At 43.7% G+C, this 18,370-nt stretch overlaps 1 protein-coding gene across 6 annotated transcripts in view; it reads right to left on the bottom strand.

Moving 5' to 3' along the window:
• The window catches only part of PKHD1 (PKHD1 ciliary IPT domain containing fibrocystin/polyductin), a 625,550-nt gene that overhangs the window by 205,098 nt on the left and 402,082 nt on the right, over window positions 1-18,370 (bottom strand). For all 6 annotated transcript variants that reach the window (XM_040427208.1, XM_040427210.1, XM_040427212.1 and 3 more), the window contains one exon: window positions 8,885-9,022. In XM_040427208.1, the coding sequence (XP_040283142.1) occupies window positions 8,885-9,022 (138 nt within the window). The remainder of the gene's footprint in view (window positions 1-8,884; window positions 9,023-18,370) is intronic.

Here is an 18,370-nt window from a genome sequence, read left to right as displayed (position 1 = left end):
ACCATGTATTAAACAAAAAAAAAGCATAGATGGCACATCCACATGCTAGGCATTGATCTTTTGCCTCTCAGCATCATTAATAAACTGTATACAAGGCCCTTGTATACTTTTTGATCAAAATTAATAGGCTTATACATCACATTACGGTGGCCTCTTTCGAGTAGGTCCTTACACTAAATTGTGCCTGTGGGTTGGTGGGGCCCAGCACCAAAAGAGTGTTATTGGAATGCTAGGGTTATTTAGTTTAGAAAAAAGACGACTGAGGGGAGATCTAATTACTATGTATAAATATATCAGGGGTCAGTACAGAGATCTATCCCATCATCTATTTATCCCCAGGACTGTGACGAGGGGACATCCTCTGCGTCTGGAGGAAAGAAGGTTTGTACACAAACATAGAAAAGGATTCTTTACGGTAAGAGCAGTGAGACTATGGAACTCTCTGCCTGAGGAGGTGGTGATGGGAAGTTCACTAAAAGAGTTCAGGAGGGGCCTGGATGTATTTCTGGAGCGTAATAATATTACAGGTTATAGTTACTAGGTTTCTGGAGAAGGGTCGTTGATCCAAGGAGTTATCGTGATTGCTTGATAGGTTTCTACCTCATGCCTCCCAACCGTCCTGGATCCAGCGGGACAGTCCCGGATTTAAGTGGCTGTCCCGCGGTCCCAGGTGGGGGAGGTATATGCCGCTTTCAGCTGTCTCTGCAGGACGCAGAGACAGCTGATTATAATGGTGAAGCAGGGAGCCCTCCACTCCCCACTTCGCAATTCACCTCAGCTGCCCCTCCCCCACTTTCCACTAGCCTCGTCATCGGGAGGGGGGGCTGTGGAGCTCTGAGGAGGACTTGTTTTTTCAGCGTCCTCCTCCGTCTGCAGTCGCTGAAGGACCTGGGATGACGTTAGTAGGCAGAGCTCAGCAGTTCAAGGACCTGCAATGATGTCACAGCCATGTGATCAGTGGATGAAGGTGGGGCTTAGCAGAGGAGAGAACATACTGCGACTGATTCAGTGTAAGAGGCTGAGAGCCTGGGATATGCTGGGAGCTGTAGTTCTCTTGCTTGGAGGGAGGGAGTGGCTATTTGCCTAGCACTATAGCTTTGATTGGAGGGGAGTGATGTTATGTACATGGGACTGTATGATGGAGGGGGCTGGAGGGAGGGAATGTGTCACGGACGTTCCCATGGCAGGTACCAGGAGATCAGAGAGACTAGAAACTCGTAGGTTAAATTGACAATTTCACTGTGGATCTTATTGTGTCTGTGTTTTGGTGAATGCCACACCCCTTGATTCAGGTGTTGCTTGTTGGTTATTTGCCTTTCCCATAAGTAGCCGCTTCTCACTCTTGGAGGTATGGTTTATAGATTTTCTTCCTGCCTTCTAACTAGCTGGTCGGTTGTACTCTGTGGTGCTTCTGGAGTTGCCAGTTTTCTACTTTCAGATAAGTCTTGTCTTTTCTTATTGTTTTGTGTTTGTTATATTCCCTGTTGTTTGTATCTGGGCCTGAGACAGAGATTTCCATTCGTCCATCTGGGGAGGAATGGGTTGTCTCTGGTCCTAACCTCATTCCAGGGCCTTATAGGGATATAAGGGCCTAGGTATCCAGCATATAAATATTCCTACCTTCCGTGACCTGTTCCTTCCTTAGTTTCCAGGCCCAGTTACTGTTCTCCTTCCCTCCTGTGTTTAGTGTGGAGATTTTCCCCCACACTGATCATGACATTATAAACCAGCAAATAACCGCCATTTTGTTGTCTGTATCAGTTCAGCCATGGATGTTATCATTGCACTGACCGGACAGCTAAAGGAACTGTCTCTAGAGGTGGATGACCTCCGCTCGACCGTCTCACAGATGCAGAGACCACTGTTGGCTGATCCTAGTAGTGGTTACCTGACCTTTCCTGAACCTAAAGTTGCTCTCCCAGATAGATTCTCGGGGGGGAGTGATAATTTTATTTGATTCAGGGAAGCGTGCAAATGGTACTTTAAGTTACGTCCTCACTCATCTGGGGATGAGAGCAAGAGAGTGGGTATGATTATTTTGTTGTTTAAAGGGGACGTCCAGTCTTGGGCTTTTTCTCTGCCGACCGGATCATAGTCTCTCCGATCAGTAGATGCATTTTTCGGAGCTTTAGGTCTCATCTATGATGACCTAGACTGAACCTCCCTGGCAGAGACTAAATTACACAGCCTACGTCAGGGAGAGCGTTCGGCGGAGATCTATTGTTCCGAATTTAGGAGGTGGGCTATGGATACTAAGTGCAACGATCCAGTTCTCTGTAGCCAGTTTTGTCAGGGATTATCTGAGAGGCTGAAGGACGCTTTCGCCTTTTATGAGAATCCTGAGTTTTTGGAAGCCGCTATGTCTTTGACTGTATGTATTGATAGACGCCTGAGAGAGAGATCTAAGGGCCCACTTTCTCAGGACGTTCTATTACATAATGTACCGTATTCCTTTGACTTTTTGGGTGAAGAGACTCCTGACCTTATACCTAGGGATGAACCCATGCAATTAGGGGGAGCGACTCCGGGATCTGCTAGCAAAAGTAGAAGTCGCAAGCAGGGAGTATGTTTTTTCTGCAGTCAAAGGGGACATTTTATCAATATATGTCCAAGCATTCAGCGGCAAAAAGAGAAACAAAAAGGGGCGTCTAAATCCCATCTGACTATCGGAGGTGTGAGTGGGGAGTCAGAGAATGTGCATTTTTCCTTTGCTGGTATTACCCGATTTCTCCTGACTGCCAAGGTAGCGCTAGAGTCAAAAACTGTGGGAATTTTATTGACAGCGGGGGCGGGGTGAACCTGATTGATGCTCAGTTTGTCTGCATGCATGGGTTATCACCAAGTACATTAAAAAAAGACATTCCTGTATTTGCTATTGATTCTGCCCCTCTTACTCAGAGGTGCTTGTCACAAGTTTTGCATGATATCAGATTAAGAGTGGGTGACTTTCATCAAGAAGTTATCTCATATTTTGTCTTGGAACGTCTCCCTGCACCTGTGGTTCTGGGATTACCGTGGTTTACCAAGCATAATCCAACTATCGATTGGCAAGCTAGGCAGATTCCGGATTGGGGGGACTATTGCATTGATAATTGTCTCAATACATCCTTTTCTGTGGTTACTACGAAGGCTGAACCATCTTTTATATCCGAGTTTGCCGATGTGTTTTCTGAGAGTGGATGTCAGGATTTACCTTCCCATCGGGAATATGATTGCCCTGTCAATCTTATTCCCAGGGCTAAATTGCCTAAATCTAGGTTGTATAACCTTTCTGAACCAGAAAGGCATGCCATGAGAGAATATATTGCCGAGAGTTTGAAGAAAGGGCACATAAGATCTTCCAAGTCTCCAGTGGATGCAGGGTTCTTTTTTGTAAAAATAAAAAGATGGAGGTCTTCGGCCATGTCTGGATTTTCGCGAACTCAATCAGATTACTATCCGAGATCCTTACCCTCTTCCTTTGATTCCCAATTTGTTTAACCAGATTATTCGTGCCAAGGTGTTCTCCAAGTTGGACTTAAGGGGGGAATATAATCTGGTTAGGATCAAGGAAGGGGATGAATGGAAGACGTCTTTTAATACTCCTGAGGGGCACTTTGAGAACCTGGTCATGCCTTTCGGGTTGACCAATGCCCCGGCGGTCTTCCAACATTTAGTGAATGACATCTTTCATCACCTGGTGGGCAGGTTTATGATCATGTATTTGGATGACATTCTTATTTATTCTCCTGACATGGAAACACATCAGAATCATGTGAGACAGGTGTTACAGATCCTAAGGGATAATAAATTGTTCGCAAAATTAGAGAAGTGTGTTTTTGCGATACACAAGGTGCAGTTCTTGGGCTACCTGCTGTCATCTTCAGGTTTTTGAAATGGATCCTGAGAAAGTCCGTGCTGTATTGGACTGGGATCGACCCGAAAATCTGAAGGCTCTTATTCGGTTTTTAGGATTCACCAACTATTACCGAAAATTAATTAAGAATTATTTGACAATAGTAAAACCCTTAACGGACATGACTAAGAAAGGAACAGATGTCTCTGTATGGTCTGATTCGGCGTTGCAAGCCTTTTCTGCGATTAAGGAATGCTTCTCTTCTGCTCCCATATTGGTATAGCCAGATGTGTAACAACCGTTTATTGTTGAAATGGACGCATCCAAGGTGGGGGTAGGAGCAGTTTTGTCACAGGGACCATCACCTGGTAAATGGCGACCATGTGCATTTTTCTGTAAAAACTATCCCCGCTGAGAAAAATTATGATGTGGGTAACAGAGTTGCTGGCCATTAAATTGGCTTTTGAGGAATTGCGTCATTGGTTGGAAGGGGTGATTCATACGATCACGGTTTTCATTGATCACAAAAATCTGGCAAAACGACTGAACCCAAGACAAGCCAGATGGGCCCTGTTTATCACCAGATTCAGTTTCACTGTAACCTATTGTCCTGGGATTAAGAATGTCAAGGCGGACTCCTTGTCACATAGTTTCCCTGGAGGTGGTGATTTTGAAAACCTCAGTCCCATACTGTCTAAAGGGGTGGTGATATCCGCCCTCTACCCTAACCTTAAGGTGAAGGTGTTAGAGGACGTACTGGACTCGTTTCCCTCTGGGAAACTATTTGTGCCACCGGAATTGCGTCACAATGTGTTGGAGGAACATCATTGTACGGTTCTTACAGGACATTCTGGGAGTAGGTCCACTACCAACCTCATATCTCGTAGATTCTGGTGGCAGAGGTGTGTGAAGGACTATGTGTCAGGATGTACTACCTTCTGGATCTTTACTTCCGTTACCCATTCCGTCCAGACCATGGACTCATGTATCCATGGAGTTTATCTCTGATCTACCTAATTCTTCAGGAAAGACAGTTATTCTGTCGGTAGTTGATCGATTTAGTAAAATGGTAAATTTTATTGCATTACCAGGCCTACCTAATGCTAAAACCCTTGCACAGGTATTTGTTGACAACATTGTGAAACTTCATGGCATTCCCTCTGACATTGTCTCAGATCATGGGGCTCAGTTTGTTTCCAGATTCTGGAAGGCGTTCTGTACTCGTCTGGGAATTCAACTGTTCTTTTCTTCGGCTTTTCATCCTCAGTCGAACGGACAGACGGAGCGCACTAATCAGAGTCTGGTGACTTACTTGAGATGTTTTGTATCTGAGAACCAGGAGGAGTGGTGGTCTTCCTTTTTGTCTTTGGCAGAGTTTGCCATAAACAATCGTAGTCAGGAGTTCACTGGTGAGTCACTGTTTTTTGGGGCCTATGGATTTCACCCGCAGTTTGGCACATTTTCTGGTTCTAATACTTCTGGTATACGTGATTATCATCGATATGGCAAAAAATTTGAAATAACTTTAAAAATATGGGCAACAAATATATACGTGTGGCTGACAGGAAACGTATGAATGGTCCGGACCTAAGTGTGGGTGATTCTGTGTGGCTGTCCACAAGAAACATTAAGTTGAAGGTACCTTCTTGGAAGTTGAGTCCAAGGTTTATCGGCCCATATAAGATCACAGCCATTATTAATCCTGCAGCTTTTTGTCTTGTGCTTCCTCAGGCCCTGAAAATTCATAATGTGTTTCATAGGTCTTTATTGAAAAAATATGTGGAACCTTTACAGCCATCCTTCTTGCCACCTGCTCCGGTTATGGTGAACGGTAATTTGAAATTCGAGATCGCGAAAATAGATGACTCTCGAGGTTCTCCTTGGATCCCTTCAATATCTTGTCCACTGGGGTGGTTATGGACCGGAGGAGAGGATGTGGGTGCCTGCATCCAACGTTAATGCCAATCGTTTAGTGAATGCCTTTCATAGATCTCACCTGGATAAGGTTGGATCTGGGTGCCCGGAGGTCACCCGTATAAGGGGGGGGGGGGGGGGGGGGTACTGTCACGGACGTTCCCGTGGCAGGTACCAGGATATTGGAGAGACTGGCAACTCGTGGGTTAAATTGACAAGTTCACTGTTGATCTTATTGTGTCTGTGTTTTGGTGAATGCCACACCACTTGCTTCTGGTGTTGCTTGTTGGTGATTTGCCTTTCCCATAAGTAGCCGCTTCTCACTCTTGGAGGTGCGGTTTATAGATTTTCTTCCTGCCTTCTAACTAGGTGGTCGGTTGTACTCTGTGTGGTGTTTCTGGAGTTGCCAGTTTTCAACTTTCAGATAAGTCTTGTCTTTTCTTATTGTTTTGTGTTTGCTATATTCCCTGTTGTTTGTATCTGGGCCTGAGACAGAGACTTTCATTCGTCCATCTGGGGAGGAATGGGTTGTCTCTGGTCCTAACCTCATTCCAGGGCCTTATAGGTATGTAAGGGCCTAGGTATACAGCATATGAATATTCCTACCTTCAAGGTCTATTCATATTGATAGGTAGTTAGAGCCCGGATTAGGGTTGTGTAGGAGGTCACCTGTTCCTTCCCTAGTTTCCAGGCCCAGTTACTGTTCCCCTTCCCTTCTGTGTTTAGTGTGGAGTTTTTACCCCACACTGATCATGACAGAATGATGTTATTTACATGGGACTGTACATTGAAGGAGGCTGTATTTAGAGAGCAATGTACCGTAATTTACATGGGACTGTACATTGGAATAGTCTGTAGATAGATAGTGATGTCATGTACATGGGACTGTATGTTGGAGGGGCTGAAAGGAGGGGAGCGATGTTATTTAGCCTAAAGATAGTGATGAGCGAACTTCTGTTTTCAAGTTTGGCGTACAAGGTTTTGGTTATCTAAGAATTCTGTTATGGATTCCGTTCCGACGGACTATAACGTATGGTCTGTGGTTAGCTCATCACTACCTATATGCACATGAATTCGAAAAATGGCGGTGTGAGGGCAGTTTAAGTAACAGTCGTCACACGGCCATTTTTATAACCAGTTAAAGTTTATGCGGCTGCTCACTCGGCTGTTTCTTTAACTGCCAAAGAATAGCGGCTGTCAGAAAGCAGGACATGTCATTGGATTAAGTGTTTTGCTATTTTTGGGTGGAGTTAGAGCCGTGGCCTAGTGCAGAAAAATTTGCGCGCCGCACATAATGTCCCTCTTTGCTCTTTTCAAAAGTTGGGAGGTATGCTACCTCATGAGGGTTTCACCTTCCTCTGGACTTGATAACAGATGTATTTTTTCAGCCTTACAAACTACAGTATTTTACTATGTAATGCCGATTAAAGAGTCACGTGTAGTTATTTCCCTAACATAAGACATTTTGGGCCAGCAGTTGTAAAGCTCAGCAACAGTAGTTAGGAGGTCACTGGTCAAAAATTATAGTATCTGTGGATGAGGATTGCATGCGTTTCCCTCCTATTTCTATGCATTCTGTCTAGAGGCCAAGATTTTTTTTTTTTAAACACCTTTTTCCTTGGTTTCTCCCCGGACCACCTGACATTTTTGTGGCAGACCACCTAGTTTTTAGGTATACTTGTAGTTACTGAATATGATATTTTTTGCATAGACTCCATTCAATGAGAGCAATACGTGCAACCGTCTGAACATAATTAGGGAAATCAACAAATGAAATTGTTCCCCTGTCACTCGAAGCAAATTAGAACCATTTCATATAGCTTGTGGCTTTTCATGTCATCAGTAGTATGATTGAGATGTGAGACAGCATCCGGCCTGCTGGATCTGATGCTAAGTCATAGAGTCATATGTTTGCCGCATTTCATTGGTAAGTCCAGCAAGGAACGTGTACATGGAAGAAGAGCTACAAGGCTGAAGAATGGATTCACCAATAGGGATGTCAATTTCTATTAAAGTTGTTTACCAACATACCTCATTATCTGCACTATGTTAGGATTTCTTTAGGGTGTGGTGGAACTTGGACAGCTGGGTTGGAAAGAAAAATCCCCTAGGGGCCTTAAACAACGGACAAGGACAGATGGGGGCCGAATGTTAACTCGGGGGCTTGGAACACTCAGCCCTGAAAGAAGAATTGTTTTGCAAGCATTTAACACATGTAAGTCTAAAGAGTCGTCCTGAAAATAAAATAATTGAAAAAGACCGGAATTTTCAAGACCTAACGAGACAGAAATTAAATTAATTTTAGCCTAAAGCTATTTTTTTTTACAGATTCAAGGCACATCGATAAGAAATCTTGCAAAAATGTTCTTAGGGTAAAACAGACGCCAACATAGGCAATCTTACAGAATGCAAAAACAGATTTAAAAAATTTACAAAATACTTTGGGGGGAAAAGATCCTCCAGGAGAACATTCAAGATTGAAGAGAACATATCTAAGGATATAACTGTGAGATGTTTCAGTTCAACGGTGTAGTTGACCAAGCCCCAATCCCACATTGGAGGACATCAGTAACATAAATGGCAAGAGATAGGTCAAGGATGTACATACCATCAATCAGACTATGGTGTCCTTGTCCTTGTGGAAAGGAGACCCAGGCTGGAACTAGGATGGTAACAACATGGCTAGCAATGATATGGGGCACCAGGTGAGGGAGTGCAGAACTAGCAGTTGCATCCAAACCCTGGTGCCTGAGGGGGCCCAAAGGCCTCTTGGCCACATAAGAAGTCACCAGTATTATACAGATATTGCATTGGGACCCAAGAGCTTTAAGTTGCACATCTCTGGGGCTCTCCGGCTGTCCCTGTTGTGTCGGTGAATGGGCCTACTATGTAGGCAACATGACTAGCATTTAGTGCTGCTATACTTGACATATCATATACAGACATAGCCTTCTGACGATTTGGTTGGACTTTGAGATCCTGTGGGAATATACTCTCCAATCCACCAGTCTAAGTTCTTACACACCCTAAACAAAACCCACCATAGTGCAAAGGGTGATAAGTGGCTACAGATAATTCTGTGACATGTTAATACAGGTAAATGATGACAGTGATAACAATATGTAAATTACTCACCAATGCTTAGACGTCCACCTGCTATGAGGATACAAGCAACACTCAGCTCATTGCTGACGTTTGGGGGAAATTCAAGAGCTCCAAGTACATAAAGACCACCAAGAGGAGGCAGAACGATGTCAACGACTATGCTCCTGTCTAGGAAAAATAGGAGAAATTGCATGACAAGCATTCCGTTACCAATCAAAAAATACAATAATTCAAGAAAACACCCATTATTGTATTTTTGGAAGCATCTCAACCTTGTCATATGTTATATCAGATGCTTGTATGTAACTCCGTCAGAACTACACGTAAGTCTATTTTGTCCTCCAACGAGAAGAACATTTTTTTTTGTTTTATTTTTATTGCTTGATTCTTAAAATAATAACTTCTCTATTTCTTCATCAACATAGCTATATGAAGGCTTGTATTTTTGCAGAATGAGCTGTATTTTACAATAGCACCATTAGCACCAGCTAGTTAACTGAAAGAACTTTTGCCAATTTGCTCATGGAGAAGTCGTTAACACAGGACTCACCTACTTGTTTTGTGTTGTGCTGTAGATTTTTGATCAATCAAACATATGAATATATATATACTGTGTGTATATATATATATATATATATATATATATATATATATATATATATAAACACACAGAATATATCTTATGTAAAAGACAATATCAACTCGTACCTGAATCAAATTTCTTGGCCGATTCAGATTTTTTTGACAAAATCTTTTAAGGAAATTTCCTCATCTCTAATGGATAGAGTTAGATAGATAGATAGATAGATAGATAAATTGATAGATAGATAGATAGATAGAAAGAAAGAAACAAAGATCTGAGATAGATAGATATTAGATAGATAGCAAGAAAGAGAAAGACAGAAAGATCTGAAATAAATAGATATTAGATAGATAGATAGATAGATAGATAGATAGATAGAAAGAGAAAGAAAGAAAGATCTGAGATAGATAGCAAGAAAGAGAAAGAAAGTTAGATAGATAACGAAAAAAAAGAGCTGAGATAGATAGATAATAGATAGTAAGAAAGAGATAGAAAGAAAGAAAGAGAGAAAGATCTGAGATAGATATTAGACAGATAGCAAGCAAAAGAAAGAAAGATCTGAGATAGATAGATAGATAGATAGATAGATAGATAGATAGATAGATAGATAGATAAATATATAGAAAGAAAGAGAAAGAAAGAAAGAAAGAAAGAAAGAAAGAAAGAAAGAAAGAAAGAAAGAAAGAAAGAAAGAAAGAAAGAGAGATAAAGATCTGAGATAGATAGAAAGAAAGAAAGAAAGAAAAAAATCTGAAATAGATAGATATTAGACAGATAGATAGATAGAGAACGAAAGAAAGGTCTGAGATAGATAGATAATTGATAGCAAGAAAGAGAAAGAAAGAAAGAAAGAAAGAAAGAAAGAAAGAAAGAAAGAAAGAAAGAAAGAAAGAAAGAAAGAAAGAAAGAAAGAAAGAAAAGATCTGAGATGGATAAATAGATAGATAGATAGATAGATAGATATTAGATAGATAGATATACAGATATATTCTTGACTACTGAGTTCCATATTAATATGCTAACACATCATTTATAACTCCATTTTCAATCACACTTTACTCCCCCTCCTGTCACCAGACTTTTACCTACAGTATGAAGAGACACCTGACATCCCTCCGCTTCGAAGCGAGTCTCGTCATACACGACATGGAGCAAGATTCCGATTTGTTTACATTACAGTTGGGGGAAAAAAATCACAAACATTTTTTTTTTATGTAAAAAAACTAAAATCACAACAACCCACCCAACAGGATACATCGTGGCGCTGCCTTAATATGATAATTTGCAGGTACATGACGAATGCTAAGCGGACGAGTTTGAAAAGTTGCTAATGACTGCGACGCGGACACGGGCTGCCTTTGATCAGCCCCATTTCTATATAAAACATCATAGCATGCCATTGAATGGAAATCAGGTCTAACAGAGGAGCCATTATGTAAGATGCAGCACTTCGGCATTCATCTCTTCAAACACAGAAAGTTCAAAGAAAAACGCAAAATGAATAACAGAGTGAATTCCAACACGAAAAAAAAAAAGTGGAAGCAGCGCCCGAGGCGGCGTGATATCATATCTATACCCTTCAAAACAACATTCCTTTCGCTCAGAATTCGAACATATTTTCATTGCAGCCGATACGTCTGGTGTCAGAAATGTGACATATTGAAAATCTGGAAATACATCTCTGCAAATTGGGGGCTTCAGTAATAATAATTTTTCATTATCCGTCTAGGGAACAAGATTTCCGCCTGAATGTTTAGGATTTGTGTCAGCAGGGGTAAAAAAAAGAGGAGAAAATTCGGTAGAAATATAAAAAAAAATTATGCATACATTGGAGGGTCAGGTGATACACCTCTATAATCAAAACAAACACTAAACTAAAAACAAAAAACAAAAACAAAATTCTACTCCATTTCTGGGAGAGCTGGGTGCAAGCCAAGATGGCCACTAGTGCAGCTCCTGCAGGGGTCGCTGCTGTCCCGAGGGCATTTATGCAGTAATATGGAATTAGGAGACATATGACATGTACTGTAACTAGTATGGGGATTCGTTCTGGTAGTTAGGATAAGCGGGCGCAGTACGGAGGCAAAATACAAGTTCGTAATTCAAACTTTTAGCGTTTATTCACCCATGATGCCAAAAACAAAATGTCACTTTTGCAGTGTTGGTGTTACTTCACACCTAATGGCAAGTTAATATAGCAAAAGTCACCTTGGTGGCGGTTCTGCCTTAGAAAGTCCAAATACAGGCTTTAGGCGGCCTGAACCCCTGACACACGGGTCTCCGCTCTTCAGCCCAGCACAGGCCTGAGATCCCAGCACACAGACCTGGCTTCGCCAAAAACCGGACCGGCTTTTAAAATCCTGGCTGGAAATCAGCCCACCAGTACGGCATACATATTAGGACATCGTCAGACATCATCCACAACTCCATCCTCCGTCAGGCAAAACTCCCTCCTACCTCAGACTTTAGACAAAACTCTGTCCTCCCTCATCCAAAACTCCATCAGACCTCAGACATCAGCCAAAACTCCATCCTCCCTCATCCAAAACTCCGTCCTCTCTCAGACATCAGCCAAAACATTGTCCTCCCTCATCCAAAACTCCGTTCTCTCTCAGACATCAGCCAAAACTCCGTCCTCCCTCATCCAAGACTCCGTCCTCCCTCAGACATCAGCCAAAACTCCATCAGACCTCAGCCAAAACTCCGTCCTCCCTCATCCAAAACGCCGTCCTCCCTCAGACATCAGCCAAAACTCTGTCCTCCCTCATCCAAAACTCCATCCTCCCTCAGACATCAGCCAAAACTCTGTCCTCCCTCATCCAAAACTCCATCAGACATCAGCCAAAACTCCGTCCTCCCTCATCCTCCCTAACTCAAAATACGCCCTACTACACACATTCTTCACCTGACGGAGCTGCTAGCTGCTGGAGAGGCAAAGGACCTGTGATGACGTCATGACCATGTGACGAGTCACGTATGTGGGAGGGGTCAGATGTGCACAGCAGCTGGTAGAGTGTACAGAACTGTAGCCATCAAATAGAGCTGTGTATTAGAGCTGTGTGTGTAACCTGCATGTAGCAGAGCCGTGTACTGTCTAGAAGAGCTGTATGTGTAACCTGCATGTAGCAGAGCTATGTACTGTGTAGCAGAGCTGTATGTGTAACCTGCATGTAGCAGAGCTGTGTACTGTGTAGCAGAGCTGTATGTGTAACCTGCATGTAGCAAAGCTGTGTACTGTGTAGCAGAGCTGTATGTGTAACCTGCATGTAGCAGAGCTGTGTACTGTGTAGCAGAGCTGTATGTGTAACCTGCATGTAGCAGAGCTGTGTACTGTGTAGCAGAGCTGTATGTGTAACCTGCATGTAGCAGAGCTGTGTACTGTGTTAAAGAGATGTATGTGTAACCTGCAGGTAGCAGTGTTGTGTACTGTGTAGCAGAGCTGTATGTGTAACCTGCATGTAGCCGAGCTGTATGTGTAACCTGCATGTAGCAGAGCTGTGTACTATGTAGCAGAGCTGTATGTGTAACCTGCATGTAGCAGTGCTGTATACTGTGTAGCAGAGCTGTATGTGTAACCTGCATGTAGCAGTGCTGTGTACTGTGTAGTAGAGCTGTATGTGTAACCTGCATGTAGCAGAGCTGTGTACTGTGTAGCAGGCTGTATGTGTAACCTGGATGTAGCAGTGCTGTGTACTGTGTAGCAGAGCTGCATGCAGGGCCGTCTTTGCCGCAGGGCAAAAGGGGAAGCTGCCCCGTGCCCAGTTGCTCCTGGGGGCCCAAGGGAGCTCCGTTTCCCGACTTCCATTCACTAGTGACTGCGTCGCTAGGTTAAAACATTCGGGGCCTGATGTTTTGTCCCAGGCCCTGAATGTCCTGCCTGCCTGCCAGATACAACTGTATTGCCGTACACAGAACAGCAATACAATTGAATCTGACTGGGAAGAGGTGAAGGACCTGTGGTGACATCGCAGGTCATGTGATCAGCAAAACAGGCTGTGATAGGATGACCTGGATGATGTCACCATCATGTGACCAGTGCAGGATTGGACCGGAGTGAAGAGGAGAAGGAGCCTAATGCTGATGTCTGTATATGAGGAGAGGTAAGTGAAGGGAGAGGCAGAGCAATGCTGGGGGTTGTAGTTATTTAACTAGGATGTATGTTAGGGCTGAAGGGAGGGATGTTATTGACATGGAACTGTGTGCTTGAGGGGGCTGGGGGAGGGAGTGATGTTATTTACATGGGACTGTATGTTGAAAGTGGATGGTGGGGGGGAATGATGTTTATGTACATGGGACTTAATGTTTAGGCTACGTTCACACTTGGGTTTGGGAATCCGCTTGTGAGATCCGTTTCAAGGCTCTCACAAGCAGCCCCAAATGCATCAGTTTAACCCCAATGCATTCTGAATGGATGCGGATCCATTCAGAATGCATTCTTTGGCTCCTTACATTCAGTTTTGGAGGTGGACCCCAAAATGCTGCAAGCAGCGTTTTTGTGTCCGCATGGCCTTGCGGAGCCAAACGGATCCGTCCTGACTTACAATGTAAGTAAATGGGGACGGATCCCTTTGCATTGACACAAAATAGTGCAATTGTAAACGGACCCGTCCCCCATTGACTTTCAATGTAAGTCAGGACGGATCCGTATTGGGACTTAGAAATTCAAATCTAATACAAACGAATCGGTCCTGAACGGTTGCATTCGTTTGTATTATCGGTGCGGATCCGTCCTGTACAAGTACAGGACAGATCCGCACGAACGCAAGTGTGAAAGTAGCCTTAGGGGGTGATGCTTACATGGGATTGTGCGTTGGAGGCGGCTGGGGAGGAGGTGATGTTATTTACATGGGACTGTATGGTGGAGGGAGGATTATAACTGCAGGGGGCACTGCAGATCCAGGGGACATTATAGGCGGTCTTATTACTACTGGGGGCTCTATAGGAGGGTCTTATAGATCCGCCTTTTTTCTACTAAGCGCACTATGGGGGCCTTATTACTACTGAGGGGTCTGTAGGGAGCTCTATTACCACTGAGGGAACAATAGGGGGCCTTATTTCTACTGGGGGGCTCTGTGATGGTATTATTAAGATGGGAGGGCTCTTTTAATAATGGGGGCATTGTTGAGGAGCATTATCACGGTTGGGGCAGTGTTACTAATGAGGGCATTCTAGAAGGGAATTACTATTGGTGGGACTATGTGGAGCACTATTACTATGGGGGGCAGTAATGTTTCTTCAGGATAGTATTTGGGGGTATTGGGGGGGGGGGGGAGGGGCATAACTAAAGGCTCATGGGCTCCGGTGCAAGAGTTCAGCTTGGGCCCCCCTTCCCTCAGTGCTTTGTGTGTCTTCTTTTGCGGCACAAGTGTCTTTGGGCCCCTTCATGCTCCTGGGCCCGGTAGCGACTGCTACCTCTGCACCCCCTATAGCTACACCCCTGGGGGGGGTACAGCAAGCAGCAGGATAACACTGTGGGGACTCCAGTTGGGGGATAATGATAGAATGTGAGGAAGCTAAGATGTCTGTGTGTCACACTCTGCAGAGACGAGGCGGCTGAGAGAAGTTGTCCAGACCGAGTGGAGAAGATGATGAGAGAGAAGATCTACAGAGAGGATGATGACAGAGAGGAGACGTCACCTGGACGTGACAGGTAAGTGCTGCTGTATAGCAAGTACAGCAAAGTGCGGGGGGTGGGGGGGGGGGCGGGATCCAGGGGGCCCAAATAAATTCTTGCCCAGGGTCCAATCAATATTAAAGACGGCCCTGGCTGTATGTGTAATCTGCATGTAGCAGAGCTGTGTACTGTGTATATAGAGCAGTGTGTGTAACCGCATGTAGCAAAGCTGTGTACTGTGTTACAGAGATGTGTGTGTAACCTGCGAACTATAAAAAAGTGTTAAAAAAAATAATAATCAGATCACCCCCCAAAAAAATGCACATCATGGGTGGGGCAATGTGTAAAAACACCCATTGTATAAAAATATATTCCCCATACGGCAAACAGCAAAACAGAAAAAAAGAGTCCAAATGTCCGATTCGCCGTTTTTGGTCGCTTCATTTATTACAAAAATTTAAATAAAAAGTAATCAAAAAGTCTTAAACACCCCAGAATGGTATCAGTGAAAAGTTCAGATTGCCCCGCAAAAAATGAGCCCCCACCCAGCTCCGTACACATAATTACAAAAAAATTATAGGGGTCAAAATATGGCGACGAAAAAATAAATTAGATTCTGGAAATCTCCTGTCACTCCGAGTTACTCAGAATTGGTAGCCCTAATTAATAAATACATGCAACATGAATGCATATGTGCCGCTTCACACAAAACTAGATCACAAGTGTTAGGCCTCTTGCACATGAACGTTGTTGGTCCATTCCGTGCATTGGGGACAGCAATTTGCAGTCCCCAATGCACGGGCAACGTGCGTGCAGCGGCCGGGACAGATCCAGACCCATTTAACTTTTTTGCTGTGCGGAGGCATGGCCAGAAACACCACGGAAGCACTCTGTAGTGCTTCTGTGGGGATCCGATCCGTGTTTCCGTTCAAGTGAATGGGTCCACATCACGGATGCGGGATGCACACGGCTGGTGCCCTGTGTATTGCGGAACCGCCGTATGTGGTCCACAATACAACCACAGGCACACAGCGGCCATGTGCAAGAGGCTTAACAAAGATGGGATTTATGGTGCACATCCTCTTATGCTTCCCATATTCCACAGATTTATATCACACAGCTACTTACAGTTGTGCTGATAAGTTTACATACCCTTGCAGAATGGGTATTCTCATCTTCCCTTTTCATACTTACCTTCCTTGAGCGCGACGTTCACTTCCTGGTTTCTTTTCCCGGCCGGGCCTCTCTTGCGCAGAAGACTGAAGATTTTCTCCCGGCGCATGTGCCATGGTGACTTATTCCTGGCCTGTATAGTACAGAGTCGGCGTGCGCGTTCGCGGCTCTGTACTATACTGGCCAGGAAGAAGTCATCATGGCGCATGCGCGTTCAGGACATTGAGCGGCCCGGCCGGGAGAGAATCTTTAGTCTTCTGCGCAAGCGTGGCCCGGCGGGATTCGACAGGAGAGGTAGCCGTAACCAGGGGAGACCAAAGACCAAAGACAACATCAGTTAAGAGGGGACTTATTTTCTAAAAAAGGGTGGGAATTGGGTAATAAAATGTATTAAGAAAAATGATCACTGTCAAATCATTAACAGATTTAACAGTGATCATTAAGATGAGAATACCCCTTTAACCATTGTTCAGAGAATATGAATGATAACACGGACACTTGTCTCTCGCTCATGGTTAGTGGTCGGCTGAAGCCATTTATGTCAAACAACTGTGTTTACTCTTTATAAATTATAATCACAACACAAACTCCGCAAATGACCCTGATCAGAAGTTTACACACCCCAGTTCTTAATACCATGTAATGCCCCCTTTAACATCAATGACAGCTTGAAGTCTTTTGTGGTAGTTGTGGATGAGGCTCTTTATTTTCTCAGATGGTAAAAATGCCCATTCTTCCTGTTGAAAAAAACAAAAGCAATTCCACCACAGTTTTACAGGATTTTTATTTACGACATTCGATGTGCAATAAAACTGACTGGTTACTTTTATTCTACAGGTCAGATCGAATCCGGCGATACCTTATATGTATAGTTTTTCTTGCGTTTTAATAGTGATAAGTTTTTTTTTTTTTTTATCAGATTTTTTTTTTTGTCGTCATATTTTGACCCCTATAACTTTTTTGTAATTATGTGTACGGAGCTGGATGGGGGCTCATTTTTTGTGGGGCAATCTGAACTTTTCACTGATACCATTCTGGGGTGTTTAAGACTTTTTGATCACTTTTTATTTAAATTTTTGTAGCAAATGAAGCGACCAAAAACGGCGAATCGGACATTTAGACTCTTTTTTTTTCTGTTTTGCTGTTTGCCGTATGGGGAATTTTTACACATTGCGACACCCATGATGTGTATTTTTTTAGTTCTTTTATTTTCATTTTGGGAAAAGGGGGGTGATCTGAATTTTTATGTTTGGTTTTTTTACACTTTTTTTATAGTTCCCAGGTTACACACACATCTCAGTACCACAGTACACAGCTCTGCTACATGCGGTTACACACACTGCTCTATATACACAGTATACAGCTCTGCTACATGCAGGTTACACACACATCTCTGTAACACAGTACACATCTCTACTACACAGTACACAGCACTGCTACATGCAGGTTACACATACAGCTCTGCTACACAGTACACAGCATTGCTACATGCAGGTTACACATACAGCTCTCTACATGCAGGTTACACATACAGCTCTGCTACACAGTACACAGCACTGCTACATGCAGATTACACATACAGCTCTGCTACACAGTACACAGCACTGCTACATGCAGGTTACACATACAGCTCTGCTACACAGTGCACAGCTCTGCTACATGCAGGTTACACATACAGTTCTGCTACACAGTACACAGCTCTGCTACATGCAGGTTACACATACAGCTCTGCTACACAGTACACAGCTCTGCTACATGCAGGTTACACATACAGCTCTGCTACACAGTACACAGCTCTGCAACATGCAGGTTACACATACAGCTCTGCTACACAGTACACAGCACTGCTACATGCAGGTTACACATACAGCTCTGCTACACAGTACACAGCACTGCTACATGCAGGTTACACACACATCTCTAGTACACAGCTCTATTTGATGGCTACAGTTCTGTACACTCTACCAGCTGCTGTGCACATCTGACCCCTCCCACACACGTGACTCGTCACATGGTCATGACGTCATCACAGGTCCTTTGCCTCTCCAGCAGCTAGCAGCTCCGTCAGGTGAAGAGAGTGTGTGTAGTAGGGCGTATTTTGAGTTAGGGAGGACGGAGTTTTGGATGAGGGAGGACGGAGTTTTGG

The sequence above is a fragment of the Bufo bufo genome, chromosome 4, assembly GCF_905171765.1.
Source record: "Bufo bufo chromosome 4, aBufBuf1.1, whole genome shotgun sequence".
Classification (NCBI taxonomy): Eukaryota; Metazoa; Chordata; class Amphibia; order Anura; family Bufonidae; genus Bufo; species Bufo bufo.
Note: the sequence above shows the minus strand (reverse complement) of the source record. Positions and strands in the feature narration are given on the sequence as shown.